Source organism: Rhinatrema bivittatum, chromosome 2 (genome assembly GCF_901001135.1).
Source record: "Rhinatrema bivittatum chromosome 2, aRhiBiv1.1, whole genome shotgun sequence".
In the NCBI taxonomy this organism is placed as follows: Eukaryota; Metazoa; Chordata; class Amphibia; order Gymnophiona; family Rhinatrematidae; genus Rhinatrema; species Rhinatrema bivittatum.
This window is the reverse complement of record NC_042616.1, coordinates 378,756,462-378,782,584: the sequence shown is the minus strand read 5'-3', so window position 1 is coordinate 378,782,584 and position 26,123 is coordinate 378,756,462. Positions and strand designations below refer to the sequence as shown.

Genomic DNA, 26,123 nt, shown 5'->3' with positions numbered 1-26,123 from the left:
GGTTGCCTTGGAAAAAATGCATCCTCTCCAAGTAGTGGAGTCAGCTAGAACAAAACAAGATACTGGAATTCTACAAACAGGAGAAAGCTGAGAGCTTCATAACAACAAACTTATTCACAGCATATCCACTGGTGGCACAACAATAGCCCTCTGCCAGACTAGATCCCCAGCTTGAGGCCCATTGTTAGCTAGCCCTGACAGCCCCCTCTCCATCTCCCATATATAACAAACATGCTCCTCTGAAGATCCAGCCCTACTCCCCCTCCCACTCTTTTTCAATTCAGAAGTCCCCTGAGTCTTTGCATGAAGGAGGTAGAATCTTTGACTGCAGCAGAAGGTTACATAAATGTGGTGGCTTACTGCTATAGTATGGTGCATACAGTAAGCAAGCACAACCTGTGTTACATTTTTGGAGGAAATACTGAAAGACACCACCTGATTTATCCAGACATCTTTATCCTCTTTTTCACAATTGAAATATGCACTCACTGACCCAGCGAGTGAGTGTGTGTGCCTTCCTTTTTGCTGACTGTTTTGGAATGATTGTAGGAATCTTTATAGCTAACAGCCATACCTTGTATCACTTTGAAAACCCAAAACACAAATGAATCATGAAGATTTTTATTAAGCAGCAGGACATCTCAGGAATTGCACATTGGAGTTACAGGTGTTGCAGATGCAGCAAACCATATCTCTGTGGAAAAGCTATAGTAAGGATATGGTATAGTAGTATGCCAATGTAGATACAGTGTTCCAATGATTCTACTGGTGTCACAAGAGAAAATCATGCAGTCTTTTTAGTGTCTTAATACATGCATAGTGGTGGCATATCCTCGTACTCTGCTGAGAGACAGTACTAATAGAAATGAAGTGTGCACACCCACTAACTATCCTTACCCATATATGCCCTTCCTCAGATTGCTAAAAAATGGTGACATGCTGGGTCAACACAAGGGAGTGAGGCTGTGTTGAAGGGAAGGGAAGCAGGTTAGAGGGGCCAGAGAGTTGGAGAGCAGGAAAGAGAGTTTCATGGAAGGCAAGGAAGTTGAGGCATTAGGAAGAGAAGATTGCAGAGAAAGGAGGCAGAAAAGAGAAGCTTGGGGGAGATAGGGTGTAGGGGTCACCAGAGAAGCCAATTAGTAAGAGAGTGTTAAAGAATGTCATAATTTTTTCTCAGCTTTAAGGGAATATGATGCAATACATAAACCAAAATATTTGCCATCCTTCTGATGACTGTAAAATTTACTTGAATCCTTTTTGAAAAGAAATGCTGTATAAATTTCAGATGTTACTATTCTATAATATCCTCTTTCCCTTTCAGTTAAGCCTAACTGGAAGCTAAAAGAGTCAATAGGAAATTGATTGATTTTTTTTTAGAGCTATATAGTTGCGTGACAGAGTGTACTGACATCTCCCTCATTCTACCTTAAGGATCCCAGTTCAGGCTTTTAACCCAGGTCTCCTTAAGGCAGAAGGATGCAAGGGATTCTGGGTGAAGGGAGGTTGAGAAAGAGAGCTTGAGAATGCCCCAGGGAGCTGGTAGGACCTCACAATAACCTGTTAGTTGTGACTGACGCAAGGTGAGCTACTCTTTTGATTCTTGTATCTTTGAAGCACTGTAAATAAATACTTGCACCATAACTAAGTTGGTCCAGTCTTACTGTATTCCTGACCTATTCCTTGGCCACAGAAGGCCAGAATACGCTATGTTTTTAATCTGAATATTTTCATTCCCTTTTGACTTGCATACTGCCTGTCAATACTTTTATTCAAATGAGGATTCAAAAGTTATGCAGTACTTTAGGAAAATGAATGTCATAAAAGCTTCCTTAGTTTAGAAGTAAAACCAAATATCAAAGTAAATATTTATTTTTCAAGCGTTTCTTTTTTTTTTCTGTTTTTCTTTGCAGCCTGACCCTGCAGGCAGAGATATTGCTATCCTTCCATTTCTTGAGCATTGTGAGAACACTCACATGACCATTTGGCTTGGTATAGTCTATGCCTATAAAGGGCTTTTAATGGTAAGCCTTTTTTCTTACTAATATTCTTCAAAGAAGTGTAAAATTATATCTAACCAAACATTTCTTGTTCACAGCTGATGAGATACTGTTAAAGCAATACATATATATTTTTTCACCAGGTATAATCAACATATATACTAAAATGTGCTGTTTTAATGCAAGTTTTTTTCCTCAAGATTTATTAAACTGTGGTAACTGTTTAGTATATCTCATGGTATGGTTGGTTATGTGATCTTAAAGAGACAGCAAGGAGGCTTTCTTATTTCTCAACTTACCGTGGTGAGATTCGGACTCGTTATTGACCTGCCTGCTGAGGGAGAACGGGACGCCGGCTTGCCCGACGTCAGAGGGTGGAGCCGGAAGAACATTGAAAAGGCGCCTCCCGCGAGAGATCCCCTGAGGCTTTCTTATTTCTCAACTTACCGTGGTGAGATTCGGACTCGTTATTGACCTGCCTGCTGAGGGAGAACGGGACGCCGGCTTGCCCAACGTCAGAGGGTGGCGCCGGAAGAACATTGAAAAGGCACCTCCCTTTCGACGCGTCGTCGAAACCGCGCGCGTCCAAGGGGCGCGCGCGACTTTGCCCGACTTTGCCCGATATAGCCCAGGCCAAATCCTTTGGTTTGTTCATTCTATACTTATATGTAAGAGGAATTCACTACATAGTCAAGAAGCTAAGTTATTTACTTATTTTATAATTATTGGACAAATGCCTGCGAAGAGGAAAGGGAAAGTCCGTATCTTCCCTCCGGAACCAATTCCATCGACCTCAACCCAGCTAGAAATTCACAAATTCTTGACCCAGCTGGGGAAGCAAGGAGCCAATGAAGCCATTGGAATTCCCCTTGGAGGAGAAATGGGGAATTCCCGTGAAGAGGTGTCCTTAAGCCCAGACACTAGAACACCACCGGTACAACGTGCATCTGAGGAGCAGGCTGTTCAACTTTCTAACCTATCGGGAGTAGGAACAATTGAACAGGAGGGAGCCTCATCCTCAAATATGGAAAACGTAATGCAAGAAATTGTAGACCTGAGAAGGTGACCCTTGAAGCAATCTGGGACGCAGTTAAGAGCTTGAACGGAGCCGTGGACCGTTTGGAAAAAAAGATGGACACAATAACTTTTGAAAGTCAGGGTAAGATTCAACAAATTCATACAAATTTATCAGAGGTATCAAAAAAGGTGAATAAAAATGAAGAAGATTTGAAAATTATGCACAAATTAAATGTTATGGTAGTAAAAGAGCAAACGGCTATTTCACATCGTTTGGAATTGATGGAGAATAGGGCAAGACATTTAAATGTGCGTATTACTAATTTTCCACAGGTACTAGGAGAATTACCCTATATTTCCTTAAAAAGATATTTATTTATTTATTTATTTATTTATTTAATTTCTTTTCCTATACCGATGCTCAAGACTAGGTCTTATCGTACCGGTTTACAATGTAACTGAGGGGAAACCAATTAACATCAAGGTAGAAAGTAAAGTTACATTAAACAGGGAGCATAAAACCTGGGCAATGGAAGACAGTGCAGAGTTTAAACTAAGAAACAATTAGAGAGAGATAAATATATAAATCAACAAAAACTGTAAGATACAAAAACATAGGTTTGTCCTAGGCAGTTATTAGCCTGGTATGTCCAGAGGGAGAAGGAAAGGGTGAGGTTGGGTGGGGGGAAGGGATTGGGGAGGGGTGGGGGAGTGAGAGTCAGTGATGGTTGAGGAGATCCTTCTTTCAAAACTTCTTTCAAATACCTAGCGGTATTTGAAAGAAGTTTTACTGTATTCTGAGAATGATTTACCTTCTATAAATACTTGTTATTTTTTATTAACAAAATCCCCTGTACCTTCAAATTTAACAAACTTTTTGGAAGATTCTTCATTAGAAGTACTACACAGAAATACTCTGATTGTTTCTTTTATTCTAACTAAAGATATTAGTACCCTAATGAAAAAGTATTTTCAAAAATTCCCAACCAGTTTTCATGGCCAAACTGTGAAAATATACCCTGACTTGGCCCCCATCACAAGGTTAAGACGGAAAGAATTTCTAAAACTACGACAAAGAGTGATTTCCTTAGGCTTTACTTTCTTTTTAAGATACCCTTGTAGATGTGAGCTAAGGAAAGGGGATTGCGAATATGTTTTTTTCCATTCAGAGCAATTAGTGCAGTTTTTAGAAGCCCAACAACAACCTACTGCATCTACCCCGTTGCCCAATGGGACACCCCATGAGGTAATACAATTAAGTGAGTGTCTATGTGATGAGTTATATTAAATAATCCGGCTGGTAAATATGTATAGCTAACGTTATTATTTCCTGATTAATCTCCTTTATACTTAAATTCCTCATAAAGCCTCAATATTTCTTTCTCTGTCGCATAGATAGAGGAAATTATAAATTTTGTTTCTTTTTCTCATGTTTAAATATGCAAATTTAGATTCATGTTTAAATTTATTATAATTTTTCTTGGGTAATTGTATATTGATTGAGATTTTTGAGAACGTATCTAAGACTAAAATGTCTGTAAATTTGATTTTTCGTGTATTTGAATTTTGAAAAAATATATAAATAAAGAATTTTAAAAAAAAAGAGACAGCAAGCCTCAAATGATTTTACCCTTTTCTCCCCACCCCTGCAGCTACAAGGGCCCCCCAAAATGTAAAATCTCCTCATCCTTCTTGGTATATCACCTACATTATCTTTTTCCAACTCAAGGAAGTCCTTCCCCTGACTCACAACCCCAGCCCTCATCAAATAAGTAAAACATGACCCCTTTTACCAGAAGAAGCTCTCGGATCCTAATGGGACAGGAGTGATCCACAGCCACTCCTGCCTGTTGGCACCATTTAGAATTAGAGTGCTGGTGCGGGGAAAAGCAACTTTGGATCGCTCCTGCTCCATTAGGATCCAAGGGCTTCTGCTGATAACAGGGAAGGGACCGATGAAAGGGGGGCATTTTTTGCATATTGACTGAGGAACAGGGTTGTGAACCATGGGTGAGGCTTCCACGGATGGAGGGAAAGGGTGACATGTCAGGAGAAGGGAAGCTGAGAAAAAATTCTATTTTAGGGAGGGGGCATATGTCTGCAGGCTTTCCTCAAACCTGCCCCCATGTAGGAAAAAATGCTCCCTTCTTAGGAAAACCCAACCCTGTACTCGCATCAAGTTCATTGGCAAATCCCCACTCACTCCTGCCCCACAAATATTTTCATTTTTCAAAATGGCTCCAGCTGACCCCAGGTGTTGCTTTGCCTCACACATGAATTTTCCCCACATAAAAGATTTGCTGGTAATCCTGAGGAAGGGCCAGAGGGTAGGAGGTGGATTTTCCCAAGTGGAGGACACTTTTTTCCTATATAGGAACAGAGCTTGAAGAAGGGGGTGAGGTTTAAGCACTGCTCACTTTTTAAAAATGCTATGACTGGGATAGAGGTGCAGGAGAAGGTTTTGCAGATTCATCCATGGACCACCAGTGAATTTGGGGAGACTCTTACGGGCCTTGTGGGCAGCTCTAGGATAGAGAGCAGCTAGGAATAGAGGGCAGCTAGGAATGTTCAGAAAATTATCGAGGGATTAAAAAAAAAAGCTATACTGTGATACTCTGGTCCACAGTTGAGTGAATTCTGCAATAATATGCTTGTATGCTTAGTAAATAAGAACATAAGAACATGCCATACTGGGTCAGACCAAGGGTCCATCAAGCCCAGCATCCTGTTTCCAACAGTGGCCAATCCAGGCCATAAGAACCTGGCAAGTACCCAAAAACTAAGTCTATTCCATGCTACTGTTGCTATTAATAGCAGTGGCTATTTTCTAATTCAGCTTAATTAATAGCAGGTAATGGACTTCTCCTCCAAGAAATATTCCAATCCTTTTTTAAACACAGCTATACTAACTGACTAACCACATCCTCTGGCAACAATTCCAGAGTTAATTGCGCGTTGAGTGAAGAAGAACTTTCTCAGATTAGTTTTAAATGTGCCACATGCTAACTTCATGAAGTGCCCCCTAGTCTTTCTATTATCTGAAAGACTAAATAACCGATTCACATCTACCCGTTCTAGACCTCTCATGATTTTAAACACCTATAATCATATCCCCCCTCAGCCGTATCTTCTCCAAGCTGAAAAGTCCTAACCTCTTTAGTCTTTCCTCATAGGGGAGCTGTTCCATTCCCCTTATCATTTTGGTCGCCCTTCTCTGTACCTTCTCCATCGCAATTATATCTTTTTTGAGATGCGGCGACCAGAATTGTACACAGTATTCAAGGTGGGGTCTCACCATGGAGCGATACAGAGGCATTATGACATTTTCCATTTTATTCACCATTCCCTTTCTAATAATTTCCAACATTCTGTTTGCTTTTTTGACTGCCGCAGCACACTGAACTGACGATTTCAATGTGTTATCCACTATGATGCCTAGATCTCTTTCTTGGGTAGTAGCACCTAATATGGAACCTAACATTGTGTAACTTTAGCATGGGTTATTTTTCCCTATATGCATCACCTTGCACTTATCCACATTAAATTTCATCTGCCATTTCGATGCCCAATTTTCCAGTCTCACAAGGTCTTCCTGCAATTTATCACAATCTGCTTGTGATTTAACTAATCTGAACAATTTTGTATCATCTGCAAATTTGTTTACCTCACTCGTCATATTTCTTTCCAGATCATTTATAAATAAATAAAAGAAATATTGAAAAGTAAGGGTCCCAATACAGATCCCTGAGGCACTCCACTGCCCACTCCCTTCCACTGAGAAAATTGTCCATTTAATCCTGTTTCCTGTCTTTTAGCCAGTTTGTAATCCACAATTAGCCAATTAACTTAGGCTCCTAAGTTAATTGCCTAATGTTGAAAATCAATGTAAGTCCCAAACTCCCCCCACAACTTTGCCCTTGTGGCCACCTACTTTTTAGGAATCTAAATTTAGAATCCTAGTGAAATTAGGCTTCTATTTAGGTGGTTACCCTAGTTGATTTTCAAAGGGACTGATTTAGGTACCTAACCCCCAAAGTTAGGAACCTAAACCCTTTAAAAATTGATTCCTATGAAGTCCATGGTACAGTAAGTAGGAAGTTACCTAGAGAGTTACTCGGTTAAACTTATTGCTGAAAAATATACCCACCTAAAGTTACCTGGATAAATTTAGGACTGATTTACCCAACAAGACCTATCCACTTAAATTTATTAGGCCACACCCCTAGAATATTCTTTGCCCTTCCTCTTTTTATCCAGCTAAATTCTACCCAATTCAAAAAGTATCTGGGTAAAATTTCACTGGGCAACAGGTTGGGAAATAGAAATTTTGGGGCTTGTCTGGATAATGTAAACATTACGGGATGGATTTTGAAAGGATTACGCGCATATATTACGTGCGTAACCCTGAAAACCTGCTCCTGCGCACGCCGAGCCTATTTTGCATAGGCTCGGTGATGAGCACAAGCCCCGGGATGCACATATGTCCCGGGGCTTGAAAAAGTGGGCGGGCCATGGGCGTGGCCAGATGCCTCGCCACTGCCGCTGGGCCCGGAGATCGCGTGCCGGCACTCGGTAGGGGGGGATTTAGATAGGGCTGGGGGGCGGGTTAGATAGGGGAAGGGAGGGGAAGGTGGGGGGGGACAGAAGGAAAGTTCTCTCCGAGGCCATTCCAATTTCGGAGTGGCCTCGGAGGGAACGAGGAAAGCCATTGGGGCTCCCCTAGGGCTCGGTGCGTGCAAAGTGCACAAGTGTGCACTCCCTTGCGTGCGCCTGCGCGCACATCTTATAAAATCGAGCGTAGATTTGTGCGCGCCAGGTTGCGCACACAAATCTATGCCCGCGCGTTTGTTTTTTGCCAAGTAGCAGAACTCTGCATTGAAATGATTCACCATAGTTAGAAGAGGAAGCTGCTCAGTCTACCTCCTCCTTTTATTCAGTCAGAAGGTGATGCAGATGGCAATCAATTCAGGAAAATCATATGATTCAAGTCATATTTAATAATTGTAAAGAAAATGCAACCTGCATATGAACAAATCAGTAAATTGCATGCTTGTTAACCAACCACAAATATTTAAATGTACAATAATATCACAAGCAATTTGTAGGAACCAACTTAATGGTGAATTTATCTTAATATGTATCACTTGCTTTCTGTTTTAATTGCAATCTTTTTATTTTTTTTAGTTATTTGGTTGTTTCTTGGCTTGGGAGACTCGAAATGTAAGCATTCCTGCACTAAATGACAGCAAGTACATAGGGATGAGTGTGTACAATGTGGGGATCATGTGTATTATAGGAGCTGCAGTATCATTCCTCACTCGGGATCAGCCCCAATGTTCAGTTCTGCATTGTGGCATTAGTCATCATATTCTGCAGTACCATCACGCTCTGTCTTGTTTTTTGTGCCCAAGGTAGGTGGATTGATTTATAATCATTAGTAATTCATATCTTAAATGTTACTTAGTGAATTGAAGTTAATGTAATTTCAATGTTTTTTGACCTAGGTCTGATACCAGTCCTTAACACTGACTTGAAGACATAACCTACTAATACATTATATTATTGTTTATTTATGTATTTATTTATTTAGTGGTTTTTTATATACCGCGGCACGTTAATAACATCACCTCGGTTCACAATAAACAGTAAATTAGCAACAGGCTTTACAGACAATATGAAATACAGTGACACATATCATATATCATTATAAACAGTAAATAGCAACAGGCTTTACAGACAATATGAAGTAATGAGAACATATATCATAACATATTATATATAAATTAAGCACAAAATAAGAACAATTAACACTTAAAATATGGATTAGCATGATCTAAAGTTAATGGCAGATTTAAATGAATATAATTGTGGGGAAAGCGACCGATAAAGTTTAACAGCGGTATACAAGCAGTAGGCAGAGATAGATAAGCGAGTTAAAAAAAGGATCTTAGAAACATGGATAGGTACAAGCGTTTCAGTGACGGTTTGATTATTGGTAGAAGCTTGTTCAAACAGCCAGGTTTTGAGATTCTGCTTGAATTTCTTATGGCAGGGTTCCAGACGCAGGTTTGTGGGCATTTTATTCCAGATGTTGGTTCCGGCAATAGTGAAAGAGCGGTCTCTAGTAGCCACGTGTTTGATGTGTTTTAAAGAAGGGGTGGCACGTGTGGCTTGGTGCATTTTTTCTTATTGGTCTCTTTGATGTGTGGAAGAAAAAACTGATCGGAGAAACCATTGCATATCTTGGTTATAAATCGACTTATGAATGAGAGTAAGGGCTTTGAATAGGATCCTAGATGCTACCGGGAGCCAGTGTAGGAACATGAGGGCAGGGTGTAATGTGTTCATGGCGGTAGTGTGTTAGTGAGTAAGCGTGCTGCAGCATTTTGTAGCATCTGTAGCGGTTGTATGTTGTTTTTGGGGAGACCAAGTAGTATGGCGTTGCAGTAATCTAGTTTTGACAATATAGTGGCTTGCAGCACTGTCCGGAAGTCATGTGGATGCAAAAGCGGCTTGATTCTTTTTAGAGTATGTAGCTTGTAAAATCCGTTTTGATTGTTGCCAGTGATGAATTTCTTTAATGAAAACTGATTGTCGATGATAACGCCAAGGCTGCGGACTTGCTGTAACTTGAGAAAGTCCAAAGGTGGGTGTTGGGAAGGATAGGAGGAGATGTTATTGTGGGGGGAGATGATGAGGAGTTCTGTCTTGTTAGTGTTTATTGCGGGGAAGTTTTCCGTAAGTAGTTTTTGTATTTCCACCAGAGCAGAGTCCCAGATTTTTTGGGCACTAGATAGTGAATCGTTGATGGGAATGAGGATCTGTACATCATCTGCATATATGAAATGTGGGAGCTTAAGTTATACCAGTAGTTGACAGAGTGGAGATAGGTATATGTTAAAAAGTGTGGATGAGAGAGCAGATCCTTGTGGAACACCTTGTGCTAGCTTTCTGGGTTTTGAAACGTGGCAGTCTGTTTTAACACTGTATGTCCTTTCCTTTAGAAAAGATTGGATCCATGATAGAGCAGTGCCTGTAATGCCAATCTGTGAAAGGCGGGAAAGGAGGGTATCGTGATTTACTGTGTCAAAAGCCGCCGAGATATCAAGTAGGGCGAGTAAATAGGAATGACCAGTGTCGAGGGTTTTTAGAATAGTGTCCGAGAGTGATACTAGAAGTGTTTCTGTACTGTGGTTCTTCCGGAAGCCATATTGTGATGGGAAGAGTAATCTATTTTCATCTAGAAAGTCAGTGAGTTGTTTGTTGATGACTTTCTCCATAATTTTAGACAAGAACGGGAGGTTTGAGACTGGATGGTAATTGGCAGGCTCCGAGGGATTTAGGTCAGCTTTTTTGAGCGTTGGTTTTATAATTGCATGCTTGAGTTGCATAGGAAAAATACCAGACGTGATTGATTTGTTTATAATGTTAGAAATGGGAAAGGCAATTTTTGTAGGAATGGAGAGTAGTGTTTTTGTTGGCATTATATCAATCGGGTGCATGGCTGGTTTGATTTTTTTGAGAGTCGCTTCAATTTCTGAAGTTGTTGTTGTTTCGAACTTAGAGAGGGTAGTTGAGGTGATCATGGTGTTAGTGGTCAGTAATGTAACTGGTGGAGAGGGTATAGTAAATCGTGCCATGAAATTAGCAACCTTGTCATGGAAGTAAGTAGCTAGCTTCTCACATTTGTTTTCATCCTCGTTGTCTGTGTTGATATTTATGGGTGGGGTGATTATATTAGAGACATATTGGAAAAGGGCACGAGGGTTGACCTGGTATTGATGAATTCTTGCTGCATAGTAGTTTTTCTTTGCTTCATCCGTAGTTTACGATACTGGTGGAGTAGGGATTTGTATTTTTGTAGATGTGCTGATTCTTGGTTTCTACGCCATTTCTTTTCCAGTTTGCGGAGTTCTAGTTTCATTATTCTAAGGTCGGTGGTGTACCATGGTTTTTTATCTTTCTTCTCGGTGCCGATCTCCTTTGTTATTAGTGGGCAGAGTCGGTTTGCAATGCTGCCCACAGGCTGAATTGGCTTCATTGAGATCTAATTTATGGAGGTCCTCTGTAAGCGCATCAATGATGTCTTCAGTCTTGCATTTCTTTCTGAAATTTATGATTCTTTCTTAGGGGGTGGCGTGTGGGGGTTGCAGCATTTTCTGAATTAAATGCTGTTTAGACCCACACAGCATTCCAAACAATATCTTTCTACCACTAAGTCTTGGTACCAGATCAGTAGTATAACATCTCACAATATATTTTTGTAACAACCCAAAAGTAAGCACTGATATTCATACCATGGAACGGTTTTAACAAGTCATATCTAATAATACACTATAGAAATTCCAGATGAGGTATTTTGGGTCTTCAAGATCCTGAAGAAAGAAATGTAGAATGCTGCATCTTTATGTCAGTACTGCAGGCTGTGTTACAGGCAAATTATTGGGTATGTCCAATTAGTAAGACTGTTTGGCAGATCTAAGGATTACATATTGCAAAGATGATTGTAACATAATTCATATATTTTGTGAACTACCATTGCAACATTAAGTACTGGAAGGCTTATAAAAGAGATTGAGATATAAAACCATAGACATACAAGCCCTTCATTGGGATGGTAACCTCTTCTTTAGTATAAGTATACCAATCCAGGTATTCCTTGCTCCAACTTAATACTGATATTTATTTATTTATTTATTTATTTAAAAACTTTTATATGCCGACATTCATAGACATATCACATCGGTTTACCAGGTAAACAGGGGAGTAATATTTGAACTGAGAGGGAAAGATAAAGTTACATGTAAACAGGGATATAGATGAACTTGGGAGAGTAGGAGAAATAAATATATAATGCATTTATAGTACTACCTTGTACGTTTTGGTTCCCTTACTTTGATGTGTAGCCTCTACCATTTTGTTTGATGATTATTCTAGACACACATGCTACTATTTTCCTAAAATGTTTATGTTCTTCCCTTGATTAATGGACAATATAATAAAATATGATTTATTTTAAGCTTTGTCAGTATATCTGTTTTGAAGAAGCAGCAATGAATCAATGTCTTATAGTTTTCCAACATCCACCTCATGAAGTGTTAGTTATGCAGTGTGCTTAAAATTCAGCTCAGTAGTACCCCAATAATACCATCTCCTGATCCTCATTCATTTGGAAAATTGTGCTTATGGCTTATGAGAGAAACAGGTCTAAATCTGAAAACAATGGCAACCCATACATTTGGATTGCATAAAGGTAAAGCAAAACGTCCAAGGTACTTTTCTTTTCTTTTTTTTAATTCTTTATTTATTCATTTTTAAACAAATTATTTCAAGAGATTTCTTGTACAAGAAAAGAAAAGAATTTAGGCAAACAATAATACATATATTATTTCATAAAGATATCCTCTCTTTCTGTTAGTAGTCCACAATAATCATAACTGATCTAAGGTTTATACATTATTTTAAGGAAAACATAACTTAATCATCATTCTTGCAATTTTACCAAAGCAGAGAGTACAACAATCTATTCCTATTAGAGTAACCTATACATTATTTATGAGTATTTAATCATCTATATCTCCTTATTCAATAGCATTTTATCACTTAAGAAAATAGATAATTGCGAAGGAGAGAAAAAAACATAAGAAACATCTTTATTTTGTGCAACACTTGCATGGATATTTCAATAAAAACAAACCTCCTATCTGTACTGTAGTACCTTCAATCTTAATAATAAAAATTGACGCCTCTTCTTTTGCGTCTGTTTCGACACATCTGGGTATACCCTAACTTTCAAATTATAAAATTCAACAAGACGATATTTGAAAAACATCCTTAAACCCAATCCCAGTCGGGTTCTAAAGCAAAGGTTACAATTAAAGTTGCTGCTTTCACTAGATCTGAATCAGATGTTTCCAAAATTTGAGAAATATCCAGACTAGGTGAAATTATATCCATAGCTTGCTTCCCTTCTTGATTTGAACTAGATACTTCCTGTTTTTTATAAGGGAGTATATAATAAGCATTAACCAATGGGGGAACCAAATCTTCAGATATTTTATATATTTCAATAAGATATTTTTTAAACATCTCTTTAGGTGTCAAATGAGGTAGTTTAGGGAAGTTGATAAATCTTGAAAATGAAGTCGCTCAAACAAGAGCTCAGAAGCAAGGAACACAGGTGGCGTAAAAACCCGTCCACAACATCCCTCTTGGTTTATAAATCTTGCCTAAATTCATACAGAAATGCCATCAACAGAACCAAGAAAGAATTCTTCTCTAAAAAGATCCACCACTTTATTTTCGACTCTAGAGCTCTATTTTCCTATGTATCAGCCCTCACAAAACCAACTACACCTCTCATACCAGACACTCAAGCGTCCAACAAAGCCAATGAACTGGCAGTCTATTTTGAGAAAAAAAATCGACAACCCTCCTCGCACCAATCAAGGGCCCTCTCCTCAACCGATCCACTCACACACAACCAGCTCACTTATGCTCGCACCCAACCCCACAGCAACATAAATCAACCACAGTTTCACTTGCCACCTTTGAGCTGACGTCCGTTCTAGAAATAGAAAACATCCTAAAGAAGATGAAGCCATCGTCCCACCCACTAGACCACATCCCATCCAATTTGCTTCTCTCCATTCCCAACATCATCGCCAAACCAATAGCAGACATCATAAATTGCTCGCTGTCTCAAGGCCAAGTCCCTGACCAATTCAAGCTTGCTATACTCAAACCCCTCCTCAAAAAACCTAACCTACCACCCTCTGACCCAGCTAATTTCAGACCCATTGCCAACCTCTCAATGATCGCTAAAATCATGGAGAAGGTGGTAAACAGACAACTATCTGACTTCTTAGAAGAAAATGACATCCTCACCTCGAACCAATTCGGATTCCGAAAGTCACTGAACACAGAATCACTACTAGCCTCATTCACGGATACAATCCTCATCAATCTGGAAAAGGCCAACCCTTCCTTCTCATTCTACTGGACCTCTCATCTGCGTTCGACACCGTTAACCACTCATGCCTTCTCCAGCGTCTAGCAGACACCGGCATAACAGGCTCGGCGCTCAACTGGTTCAAATCCTTCCTTGAAAATAGGCACTACAAGGTCAGGATTAACAACAAAGAGTCACTCCCAATCAGATCAAAGCTGGGGGTACCCCAAGGATCATCCCTTTCTCCTACATTATTCAACATTTATCTACTCCCACTCTGCCATCTACTATCCAACCTCAAGCTAACTCACTTCCTATACGCGGATGACATTCAGATCCTCATCCCGATAGCTGAATCTCTTCACAAAACATGGTCCTACTGGAACAGCTGCCTCGCAGCAATCAACAACCTGCTCACCAGCCTCAACCTCGTGTTAAACACTAGCAAAACAGAAATCTTCTTAATTGCTCCAGATAATTGCACCCTGCTCAACCAACCAAGTTCCGCCCAACACTCGTCCACTTCGATCGACCACTCTCCACAAGTAAGAGAACTTGGTGTGCTTGTAGATAACCAACTCAACTTCAGCAAGTCGTAAACAATACAACCAGAGATTGCTTCTTCAAATTGCAAGTCTTGAAAAAACTAAAACCACTTCTTCAACATCCGAGACTTCCGACTGGTACTTCAATCTATCATTCTCCCTAAACTGGATTATTGCAACTCTCCTCCTCCTGGGCCTGCCCGCCAACACCATCAAACCACTTCAGATGGTCCTGAATGCGACGGCCAGAATCCTCACCAACTCCAAAAAAGGGAACACATTACCCCTATCCTCCCAGAACCTGCACTGGCTGCCTATAAAATTCAGGATACAATTTAAATCCCTCATGATGATTCACAAGGCTCTTCACAACATTTCCCCCCCTCAACTTATCGTTTCAACTGCAGCAGCACACTTCCAAGAGACCGATCAGAAGTGCTTACCAGAACATGCTTCACACACAGCCGGCTAAAACACTTCTAAGGAAATGAGCTCTGTCCACCGCAGGTCCCCCTCTCTGGAACCAGCTCCCACCAGACCTCCGCCAAGAACACTGCCTTCTGACATTTAAAAAGAAGCTAAAGACTTGGCTATTCTCCCAAGCCTTCCCTGAGAGCTAAAAACCTGATGAAGCAATAATCGATATCTTTACACTGTACATATGTTCCTTAGTTTATTCCCTGTTACAGTTTAGCCTGTTTTATGAAGTCCCCAAACGTCCTGTTACTGGTTTTAATGTATTTCACCCATGAGGTGATTGTTTAGTTCCATGTAAACCGGTGCGATATGTATTGTATACAGGATCACCGGGATATAAGAAATTTAAAATAAAAATAAATAAATAAAATCTTAAATTTTTCTTTCTGTTTGCATTCTCTAGATGTTCAATTTTTGTTTGTAAGATCTTATTTTCCAATATTAATGAATCCTGAACCGGTTTCCATTTCACACAGTCTATCTTAATTTTCTCAATTTCTCTTTTTGTATCTGTTTTAAATTTCTCCATATCAGTTACTTTTTCCTGAATTTTGTTAACTGTATTTACAACAGGATTCAATTGTGTTGCAATAGAAGATCCCAAATTAGTTATTGCTTCCCAGATTATGTCTAGTGTTACTATATTAGGTTTTTCCAAGACAGGGGGGTTGAATTCATTCAAGAAAGAATGTTCCTGAGATAGATGATTATCTTCTCCTAATGATAGGTTGGCTAACCCCTCTACAGGGACAATCCCTCTATCTCCTCTAACTTCCTCAGGGTCAACCGACCCTGCTCGTGGGATAATCTCAGCGACTTCCGCCCGATTCCCCTCCGACAGTAATCCCTGATCTCTAGAGGATGCTGGATTAGCCAGTGGTTCTCTAAAAATCGGGGAGAGTGAAATTGATAGGTCTGGTGGAATAGACGATTGTAATCTTTCGTCTTCCACAAGCGACCCCCCCGATTTATTTATTCGTTGTACATGGGAATCCATAGGCCCGGGTACTTTTCAAGAATGGACTGTGATACAGAAGTAGACATACAGTGAAATCATATCAGTATGAAATAGGGAAATAATGCAGTGTCATTAACCAAATTTTACATGATAATTGCCAAGAAAAGAGGAGCATCCTGAAGCAGGTTTATGGTAAATAGATCCTAATAGCCATAAATCATTGACAGTTGGGGGGTAGGATATTTTCAAAGTCATTTCCCAAGTAAATTGGACCTGCATGAACATTGCCCCTTGCTATACCCAGATAAAAGCATGCTGAGGGGCTTCCACAAGCACGTGTACTTTTAGCCGGATTGCAAGGAGATTTTCCTGTAGGCAGAGAGAGTGATATGTGAGGAGGAGGAAAACAACATGCATAGATTAGATTTTCAAATCTATGCATGTTGTTTCCAGCATATTTGGCTTGCAGAGAGAAAATGGGTGCACTCTGTACCTGTATGCAATCTTCAAAGAGAAACTACCTGACTTCCGGCTATGCTCTGAACGAAATGGAGGTCATTCTCTCATGCTCCCATCTAAAATGATTTTTTTAAGCAATCCTTGAGACAACCAAGATCTATAAATACATCATGTTGTTATCTAAAGATCAGGGCAACGGTCAATATCCTCCATGTGGGCTGAAAAACATTCAAAAAAGAAAAAAACCTGAGCCAATCTGCCCTTGCAGAGTCTGTGGCTGTTGTGCAGAGGAGTTGGCCTCGGAGGATGAAGGCTAGCCACAGGATATGAGATCGGTGACTATGTTCCTTATATCAATGCAATTAATGGAAATTTTTGCTTGAAAAGATTTAGCACAAGCTTGACTCTTGACTTAGCATAATCGTAGAAAAAAACTGCCAGCCTGGTTTATAAACAGTGCCAATAAAATAGAAGAAGGTGAATCCAGGATTGTTGATCTTCAGAATGCAACTTACCTCAGCCAGCGCAAATATAGATCAAATGGAGTGTTTAATACTGCATTATCAGACAAGATTGATGATCTTGAAAACCGACCCCGCCATTGTAATATAAGAGTGATTGTCTTCCAAGAGAAAGTGGAGGGAAGGAAAGATGCCAACTGTTTTTTTTCTCAAAATGGGTGCTGGACCAGCTGGCTTTTGATTGCCCCAAGGTACGTGAAGATTGATAGGAGCACACAGGTCTCTGGCACCCATGCAAAGCAAGGAGAATTGTCCAAGAAAAGTGAATATCAAATTGCATAATTTTGAGGATAAGAGGAAAATACTAAATGCTGCTTGAGAGGCAGTAAAATTATGGATATTCCCCAACTTCTCTGCTGAGTATAGAAGAAGTGCCAGGAGTTTATTGGCATGAAGAAGAACTGCAGTGGCTAAACCTAAGATATATGATATTGTATCCTGCTAAGTTTAAAGTGTTTGCAGGTGAGAAATCCTTAATCTTTGAAACGATCGCAGCAACAGAAAAAACAAAATTGAACCTGTTGCATAATATACAGACAGTGATTTTGCTATTATGAAGCTTAGCCCCTGATCTAGACAGGAGGGCTTGAGGACGTTTTAGTTTCAAATTTTCAAATCGCTGGATTGTCTGGCTTCCTTTGACCCCCATCAGACCAACTACCCTCAAAGAATATTTTGTACAATGCAGTTCTTAATGTGTGTTTCAATGATGGCATTTTTAAGTGGCTCAATACATTTATGAGAATGTGACTTGTTAATTTCAGTGCCTCCTCAGCTTACAAGAAACTGGTGCCAAAATCTTCCTTGTAATCACAGGAAGTTGCCTATACTGATGTTTCCTCACTGTCAATGTGGGGGTCCATTCCCGTTAAACAGTTGGCCTTCCATTCTACATTTTATCAGCACAGGGCTCTCCATTTTTATATGGACTTTATCCATAGTCTGGTGAGCCTGATGTCAGTGCCAAGTAAAATGGTACAAGCCATTATTAAAAACAAAATAACCGTCCATATATTTATCTATCTATTTATTTATTTTATAGGATTTCTAGACTTTATTGTACAGTTTAGATGCATGAGGGAAAGCCTGCAGGAGCAGTACTAGATTCAGACATGCTTTACCCTAGCTACACTATTATTTTGCAGCCTTCCTTCTTTCTTCAATCATTCTGTGTACTTCATGAGGCATTTCCTGGCGTCTTCGAAGGTGCCAATCTCCCCGTATCTGGACTGATAGGCCTTACAAATCAATCCAAACTGTTCCAGCAACTTAGCACAGTTCTGGATGTGGCTGTTTCCTTCTCTTTGTTGACAAGCTTTCAGTCACTCCTGAACAATCTTCACATTCTCCTGATCAATTTTGTGGTCCCTTTTCCACTGCATATTGCACAACAGATACCAGATCTGGCCAGAGTGGTTCACAAATATAAAAAAAACTTGCAATCAATTTAATAGCATACACAACCATAAAATGATTAAAAAAACATTTAAACAAACCCCTACCACAACTTTCTTGACCCAAAGACACCTTAAGAACATAAGAACATAAAAAATTGCCATGCTGGGTCAGACCAAGGGTCCATCAAGCCCAGCATCCTGTTTCCAACAGAGGCCAAACCAGGCCATAAGAACCTGGCAATTACCCAAATACTAAGAAGATCCCATTCCACTGATGCAATTAATAGCAGTGGATATTCCTTAAGTAAATTTGGTTAATAGCCGTTAATGGACTTCTCCTCCAAGAACTTATCCAAACCTTTTTTAAACCCAGCTATACTAACTGCACTAACCACATCCTCTGGCAACAAATTCCAGAGCTTTATTGTGCGTTAAGTGAAAAAGAATTTTCACCGATTAGTCTGAAATGTGCTACTTGCTAACTTCATGGAATGCCCCCTAGTCCTTCTATTATTCGAAAGTGTAAATAACCGATTCACATCTATTCATTCAAGACCTCTGATGATCTTAAAGACCTAAGAACATTAGAACATAACAAAATGCCATACTGGGTCAGACCAAGGGTCCATCAAGCCCAGCATCCTGTTTCCAACAGTGGCCAATCCAGGCCATAAGAACCTGGCAATTACCCAAAAGCTAAGTCTATTCTATGTTACCATTGCTAATGGCAGTGGCTATTCTCTAAGTGAACTTAATAGCAGGTAATAGACTTCTCCTCCAAGAACTTATCCAATCCTTTTTTAAACACAGCTATACTAACTGCACTAACCACATCCTCTGGCAACAAATTCCAGAGTTTAATTGTGCATTGAGTAAAAAAGAACTTTGATTAGTTTTAAATGTGCCCCATGCTAACTTCATGGAGTGCCCCCTAGTCTTTCTACTATCCGAAAGAGTAAATAACCGATTCACATCTACCCGTTCTAGACCTCTCATAATTTTAAACATCTCTATCATATCCCCCCTCAGCCGTCTCTTCTCCAAGCTGAACAGCCCTAACCTCTTCAGCCTTTCCTCATAGGGGAGCTGTTCCATCTCCTTTATCATTTTGGTTGCCCTTCTCTGTACTTTCTCCATCGCAACTATATCTTTTTTGAGATGCGGCGACCAGAATTGTAGCCAGTATTGAGGCATTATGACATTTCCCATTTTTTTAACCATTCCCTTCCTAATAATTCCTAACATTCTGTTTGCTTTTTTGACTGCTGCAGCACACTGAGCTGACGATTTTAAAGTATCATCCACTATGATGCCTGTATCTTTTTCCTAGGTGGTAGCTCCTAATATGGAACCTAACATTGTGTAACTACAGCAAGGGTTATTTTTCCCTTTATGCAAAACCTTGCACTTGTCCACATTAAATTTCATCTGCCATTTGGATGCCCAATCTTCCAGTCTTGCAAGGTCCTCCTGTAATGTATCACATTCCGCTTGTGATTTAACTAATCTGAATAATTTTGTATCATATGCAAATTTGATAACCTCACTCATCTTATTTCTTTCCAGATCATTTATATATATATATATTGAAAAGCACTGGTCCAAGTACAGATCCCTGAGGCACTCACTGTTTACCCTTTTCCACTGAGAAAATTGACCATTTAATCCTATTCGCTGTTTCCTGTCTTTTAACCAGTTTGTAATCCATGAAAGGACATCGCCTCCTATCCCATGACTGTTTAGTTTTCTTAGAAGCCTCTCATGAGGGACTTTGTCAAACGCCTTCTGAAAATCCAAATACACTACATCTACCGGTTCACCTTTATCCACATGTTTATTAACCCCTTCAAAAAAATGAAGCAGATTTGTTAGGCAAGACTTCCCTTGGGTAAATCCATGTTGACTGTGTTCCGTTAAACCATGTCTTTCTATATGCTCTACAATTTTGATCTTGAGAATAGTTTCCACTATTTTTCCCGGCACTGAAGTCAGGCTCACTGGTCTATAGTTACCTGGATCTCCCTTTTTTAAATATTGAGTTTACATTGGCCACCCTCCAGTCTTCAGGTACAATGGATGATTTTAATGATAGGTTACAAATTTTAACTAATGGATCAGAAATTTCATTTTTTAGTTCCTTCAGTACCCTAGGATGCATACCATCTGGTACAGGTGATTTGCTACTCTTCAGTTTGTCAGTCTGGCCTACTACATCTTCCAGGTTCACAGTGATTTCATTCAGTTCATCTGACTCATCTTCCCTGAAAACCATCTCCGGAACTGGTATCTCCCCAACATCCTCATTAGTAAACACGGAAGCAAATAATTCATTTAGTCTTTCTGCAATGGCCTTATCTTCCCTAAGAGCCCCTTTAACCCCTCTGTCATCTAATGGTCCAACCGACTCCCTCACAGGTTTCTTGCTTTTACCTACCATGGTCTGTACTACCAAAAACTGACCCTATTACAAAGGGAAAAGCCATGCCTTCACCTTGTTCTTAAAGGTGAGATAATTTGTTTCAACTCTTACCTCCAAAGGCGCTGAGTTGCACATCTCTGTCTACATACAGAGAACATAGGCCAGTGCTGCTGTTAAAGAAACGAGATTTTGATTAGGTATATAACATCAAATCCTGTCCTGTAAATAACGGGCACCCAGCCCATGCAGTGCCTTTTACCTCATGATCATTAACTTAAATTGTGCCATATTTTCAAAAAACACCCAATGAAGGCAAATTAACCAAGGCATCACATTCACCCTTCTTGGAAGGGAAAAAATTAGTTGAGCTGCCATATTCTATACCACTTGTAGTCAATGAATACTTTTTTATGGGAAGGCTCACCACATAATATTAAAGTAATCATATAAGGGGCATATTATTGCATGGACCCAATCTGAGAGCTGAATTAGGCAAATATAGACGTAACCTTATCAGCTATCTAAGCCTAAAGAAGAGTCTCCAAACCAGCATAGAAATATAGAAGACCAAATTCAAAGTATCATCTTACACAGTGGTTCCCAACATCTTTTTCTCATGGCACACCTAGCATTGGGCTCACTTCAACAAGGCACACCATCACCTTACCTATCCCCTAGTTCCCTGGCATCATCATTCTCTCTCTTCTTTCTTCTCCTCCCCAACCCCTGGCATCATTGCCTTCCCTTCACTCTCCCTTGCCCCGCATCATCATCTTTTCTCTTCCCCCTTCCCTCTCCCCCAATCTCCTACCCCCCTCACATTATCACCATCTTGACCCCCTCTCTTCCCTCTTCCTTCACTTCACTGCAATCATCATCTTCTCTCCACCACCCTTGCCATCATCACCTTCACCTCCTGTCCTTATCCCCCCAGCATCATCACCTTCTCTTTTCTCTCCCTTCTTTCGCCTACATCATTGCTGTCTTTTACCTTTTCTCTCCCCTCTTCTTTCAACATCACCTTCCCCTTCCTTCTCTCTCCCTGCTCCCCCTCCTCCACATCATCACCATTACCTTCCTCTCCCTGCTCTCTCCCTCTTCCCTGCTGGCATCATCACCTTCATACTCTCTCCCTCCACTCCTTCTCCCTCCCTTAGCACCTTCTCTTTCCTACCCACTCATCCCACCATTACACTTCCATCATTGTACCCCCATCATTTCCCTTCCCTTCCCTTCCCCCCAACACCCCCAGCTTCCTAGCAAATTCAGCTGTCCCATTCAGCAGCACATACCTGATGATGTTTCTTTCTCCTCTGCCTGTTTTCCCTCTGTAATGGGAACTTCATGCGGCCAGCAGGACTTGTGAGCCTACAGGGCCTAGTGCAGGTTCAATTGTACAGGAGAACCAGGAAAAGGGAAAGCAACAGCAGATAAGCGCTGCTCTCTGACTTTCCCTGCTGGCAGGAGGATATCCTCCAGGCCAGCTGTTGTAGGGGAAAGAGAAATTGAAGATTGCTGAAATACACCAGAGATACAGCTATTGCACACGGTTGGGAAACATTGATCTAACAAGATCCCCAAATTTCTATGTTTTGAGTTTTTATCAATGGGGGTACCCCATATATTCAGTAACAATGACTCATTTGAATTATCTCCTTTCCCCCACAGATGCATCCATTCCATCTTTCCCACATTCACTAACAACTTCTGAGATTCAAACCATTTTAGTATCCCACCCAAACCTTCATGTATCCTCTTCATCAAGTCAGTTACATCTTTACCCACCAGGAACAAAAGCTCAATGTCATCCATGTAAATAAACCCTGTAAATCCCTGTATCCGGATAATCAATCCTAAAAGTTGTGTTTTGTCTGTGGACACTTGGGCTGGGGTGATATTGGCTCTATCTGCAGGGAGGAGCCCTGCAGGTTCTCACCACCAGCAGGCGGAACAGGCAAAGCAGAGATCGGTCAGGAGCTTCACCTTTACCAGCCCACATTCCCCTTGGGTTGAGCCTTTGAGTGCCAGAGACAGCAGGACTTAGGTGAAGGTCTCTGCCAAAGACTAAAGCCATGATCAAAGGGCAGGCTAAGGTCAGGGGCAGGCAGCATTCAGGCAAGTCGAGAGTCCAAGCAAGGGTCAAGGCCAGGTATCCATCCAAGGGAGAGGATGAGGCACAGGTAGGATGGAAGCAGGTAAGGCTGGAACAGGCTGGGTAGACAAATGCTGGAACAGTCTGGGTAGAGGAGGGCTGAAAGCAACATGCTCTACAACATAGCTGGACCTGTTGCTGAGGCAAAGAGCAACAAGAGAACTGCCCTTATATAGGGCAATGAGGTGATGCCATCAGTAGGCACTGCAGGGACTTTCCCGCCGCTATCCCTTTAAATAACCCAACTTCGAGATTGTGCAAGCCTAAGGGCCGCAGTGGGGGTAAAAGTCAGCTGTGTCCTGCCACATGGCACCCAGTGGCCTCCCTGGGGGAAGTGTCAGCAGTGTCCCACCAGGCCAAGGGAACAAGCAGCCAGCCCGACCGCAGAAGTAAGAGTGGCGGCTTGCAGGAGCAGCCCGCAAGCCAAACACAACAGGTTGCAAAAAAAGATTGAGCAATAAAAGTGATAGTGGAGATCCCAGAGGCACCCCACAGGACAAACAATAAGGAGTAGAAAATTGCTTCTCACCACTGCTGACTATCCTGTCAGAAAGCACATTCTCACATGTCAAGCAGGATGTTAGTCCTCACATATGGGTGACATCACAGGATGGAGCCCTGTAGGAAAACTTTTCTGTCAAAGTTTCTATAAAGCTTTGACCGACACTGGCACACTGAGTGCACTGAGCATGCTCAGCCTGCAATTATCCCTGTGACCACAGGTGTCTCCCTCAGTCTCCTTTTTTCCGCTCTGCAGTAAGCATAGCGGTTAGGAGCTCTGTGAGAAATTCTAACACTTTTTCTGCACGGAAACACTTAAACATTTACTTCACAAACACTTTTTCCCTGCATGGGTCTCCCTTCGCGTACATTTATTTGCCACTCGGTGAGTACTATGCCCTGTTTTTTGGTTGGTTCCTGTCACCTCCCTGGCCTGCCAACCGACTGCAGCCTTCCCTCTCCCTATGTTTTCATAGTTAGCCACACATAGCTTGCGAGTGTCCCTCTGTGACACTCTGCCTGGTTATTAGCGCTAGTGGGACAGGGACTTTCACCGTTTCCGTTACCGCCAGGGCCTCTGTTGAATCCAGGTCCTTCGATTTCCTCAGTACCCTTGTGCAGTCGATGCCCCCATCACTACCATTGGTACCCCCTTCCAGACTGTCCTGCATTCTTCGATGCCATTGGTACCCCTCCCCCACGGTACATTGATGCCATCGATCCCTGCATCGATTCTATCAGTGCCATCCATGTTTTTCATCCATGGCACTGATTTTTCCCTGGGTTTCATCAATGCCATCATTGCTCGGATGGATGCCATCGATGCACATCCTTGTGTTGTCGGTGCCATCAATGCCCGGGTCGATGCCATCGTTGCCCAGGGCACTTCCATCGATGCCAGGGTCATTCCATCGATGACATTGTTTATTTTATCAATGTCTTCAATGCCCAGGACACCTCCATCAATGCCATTGTCGATTCCATTGATGCCATTGATGCACAGGTCGATTCATCAATGCCATCATCGATTCCATCAATGCCATCGTCGATTCCATCGGTGATATCGATGCCTGGGGTCAATTCCATCGATGGCATCGATGCTCAGGTCAAGGCCATCGATGCCCAGGTCGATTCCATTGATGGCATTGATGCCAATATCAATTCCATCGATGCCAATGTCAATTCCATCGATGGCATCGATGCCAATGTCGATGGCATTGATGCCAATGTTGATTGCCATCGGTGGCCCATGTCAGTGTCATCGATGCCCATGGCTGGTACCATTGATGCCATTGGTGCCCAAGTCAATCCCATCAATGCTGTCGATGCCTGAAGCCATGCCGTCATTGCCTTCGGCGCCCACCTCCATACATCGATGCGTCGATGTCCCACGTCATTTCCATCGATGTCTTCGATGTTCCTATCGATGCGGTCATCGACTCCGTTGATGCCGGCATCATTTTTTCCAATGCCAAAAATGTTTTTTGATTTCTCGATGCCACATCGTTTCCATAGATACCTACACCAATGAAATCAGCGCTTTTGTCACTGTTATCCTTGCTCTGCCTGGGCCATCGACCTTTTTCATATGTATATTTTTGATGATGCCCTCGAGGCCGCTTCAGCTGCCATCAACACCGTCAATACCAACATATCACCTTCATGTAATGCCCTCGCATAAACACAGTGCTCCATGCTTTGGGTTCTTATTAAAGCCCCATATTGGCCTACAACACTACATAGTGCCAGAAGCAGTGCAGGCATGCTGACAGTCCGTCAACATTCGCCATCCAAGACAGCGAGGGCATCCACCTCGGTGCTGGGGAAAGACTGGGCCAAGCACTGTGGCACTTATTGTCACCGGCACGGTGACCGTCACCACTGACACCATTTAGCACATTGGTGCTATCCTTTTTGGTGCTGGAGAATGCCCGGGCCAAGCAACATCACCACTGCCATCGCCACTGTTCCACACAGTGCTGGCAGTCCTTGGTGCTCCAGAAACACCTGAACAAGTTCCGAAGAATTCTGCACTGGTGTCATGACACATCGAGCCGCTGCAATGAGGGCTGGGTTCACGAGTCATAATGGCTCCCCTGTACCCAAGGCATGCCACACTGACATTAGTGCAGGATTGTGGCCCTCCACAAATTACTGTGGTAGAACCAGCCACTCTCAGCCTGTCTCCTCTATACCTGTGCTACCATACCAGGTTTCAGAGTTGAGATGGACATTTACGTCCAACAGGCTACCCCTCAATGACTCCTGAAATCCACGGAGCCATTAATCTTCACTGGCTCGTCCTTCGGTTGATCCACATCAGATGGTAAGTACTCTAATCCCGCTCAGCGGCATTCCCATTTGAGATCTGTTCTCCTAATTCGAGCCTCATGGTTCGAAAGGTTCTAGGTCAACTGGCTTCCAAGAACCATATTAGTGTCACATATTGCTATTGCCAGCTATGTCAGACACCATACCAAGAGAACCTCTCTACCATTTATTTGGGTTTGCATCAGGACATCTTCCCGTTGTCAGCATCGGGACTCTGTACTGATTAATACTCTGGCTTCTGGTTCCTAATTCAGGACTGAAGTTCCAGATGGATTCGCTGGTCTGCTAACATGAGATCCAGCAAATGCTGCCTCAAGTGCAAGTCCACCTCGAAACCTGGCAACAAGTCTCGACGTTTTCTTGTACAGCACACAGAAATGCGGGTAAGACTTTACCAC

At 41.6% G+C, this 26,123-nt stretch overlaps 1 protein-coding gene across 1 annotated transcript in view; it reads left to right on the top strand.

Moving 5' to 3' along the window:
- Positions 1 to 26,123, top strand: part of GABBR2 (gamma-aminobutyric acid type B receptor subunit 2) — a 2,655,237-nt gene that overhangs the window by 2,531,286 nt on the left and 97,828 nt on the right. The window contains 4 exon segments of the mRNA XM_029587103.1: positions 1,911 to 2,021; positions 8,199 to 8,342; positions 8,344 to 8,416; positions 17,298 to 17,305. Coding sequence (XP_029442963.1) covers positions 1,911 to 2,021; positions 8,199 to 8,342; positions 8,344 to 8,416; positions 17,298 to 17,305 — 336 coding nt within the window.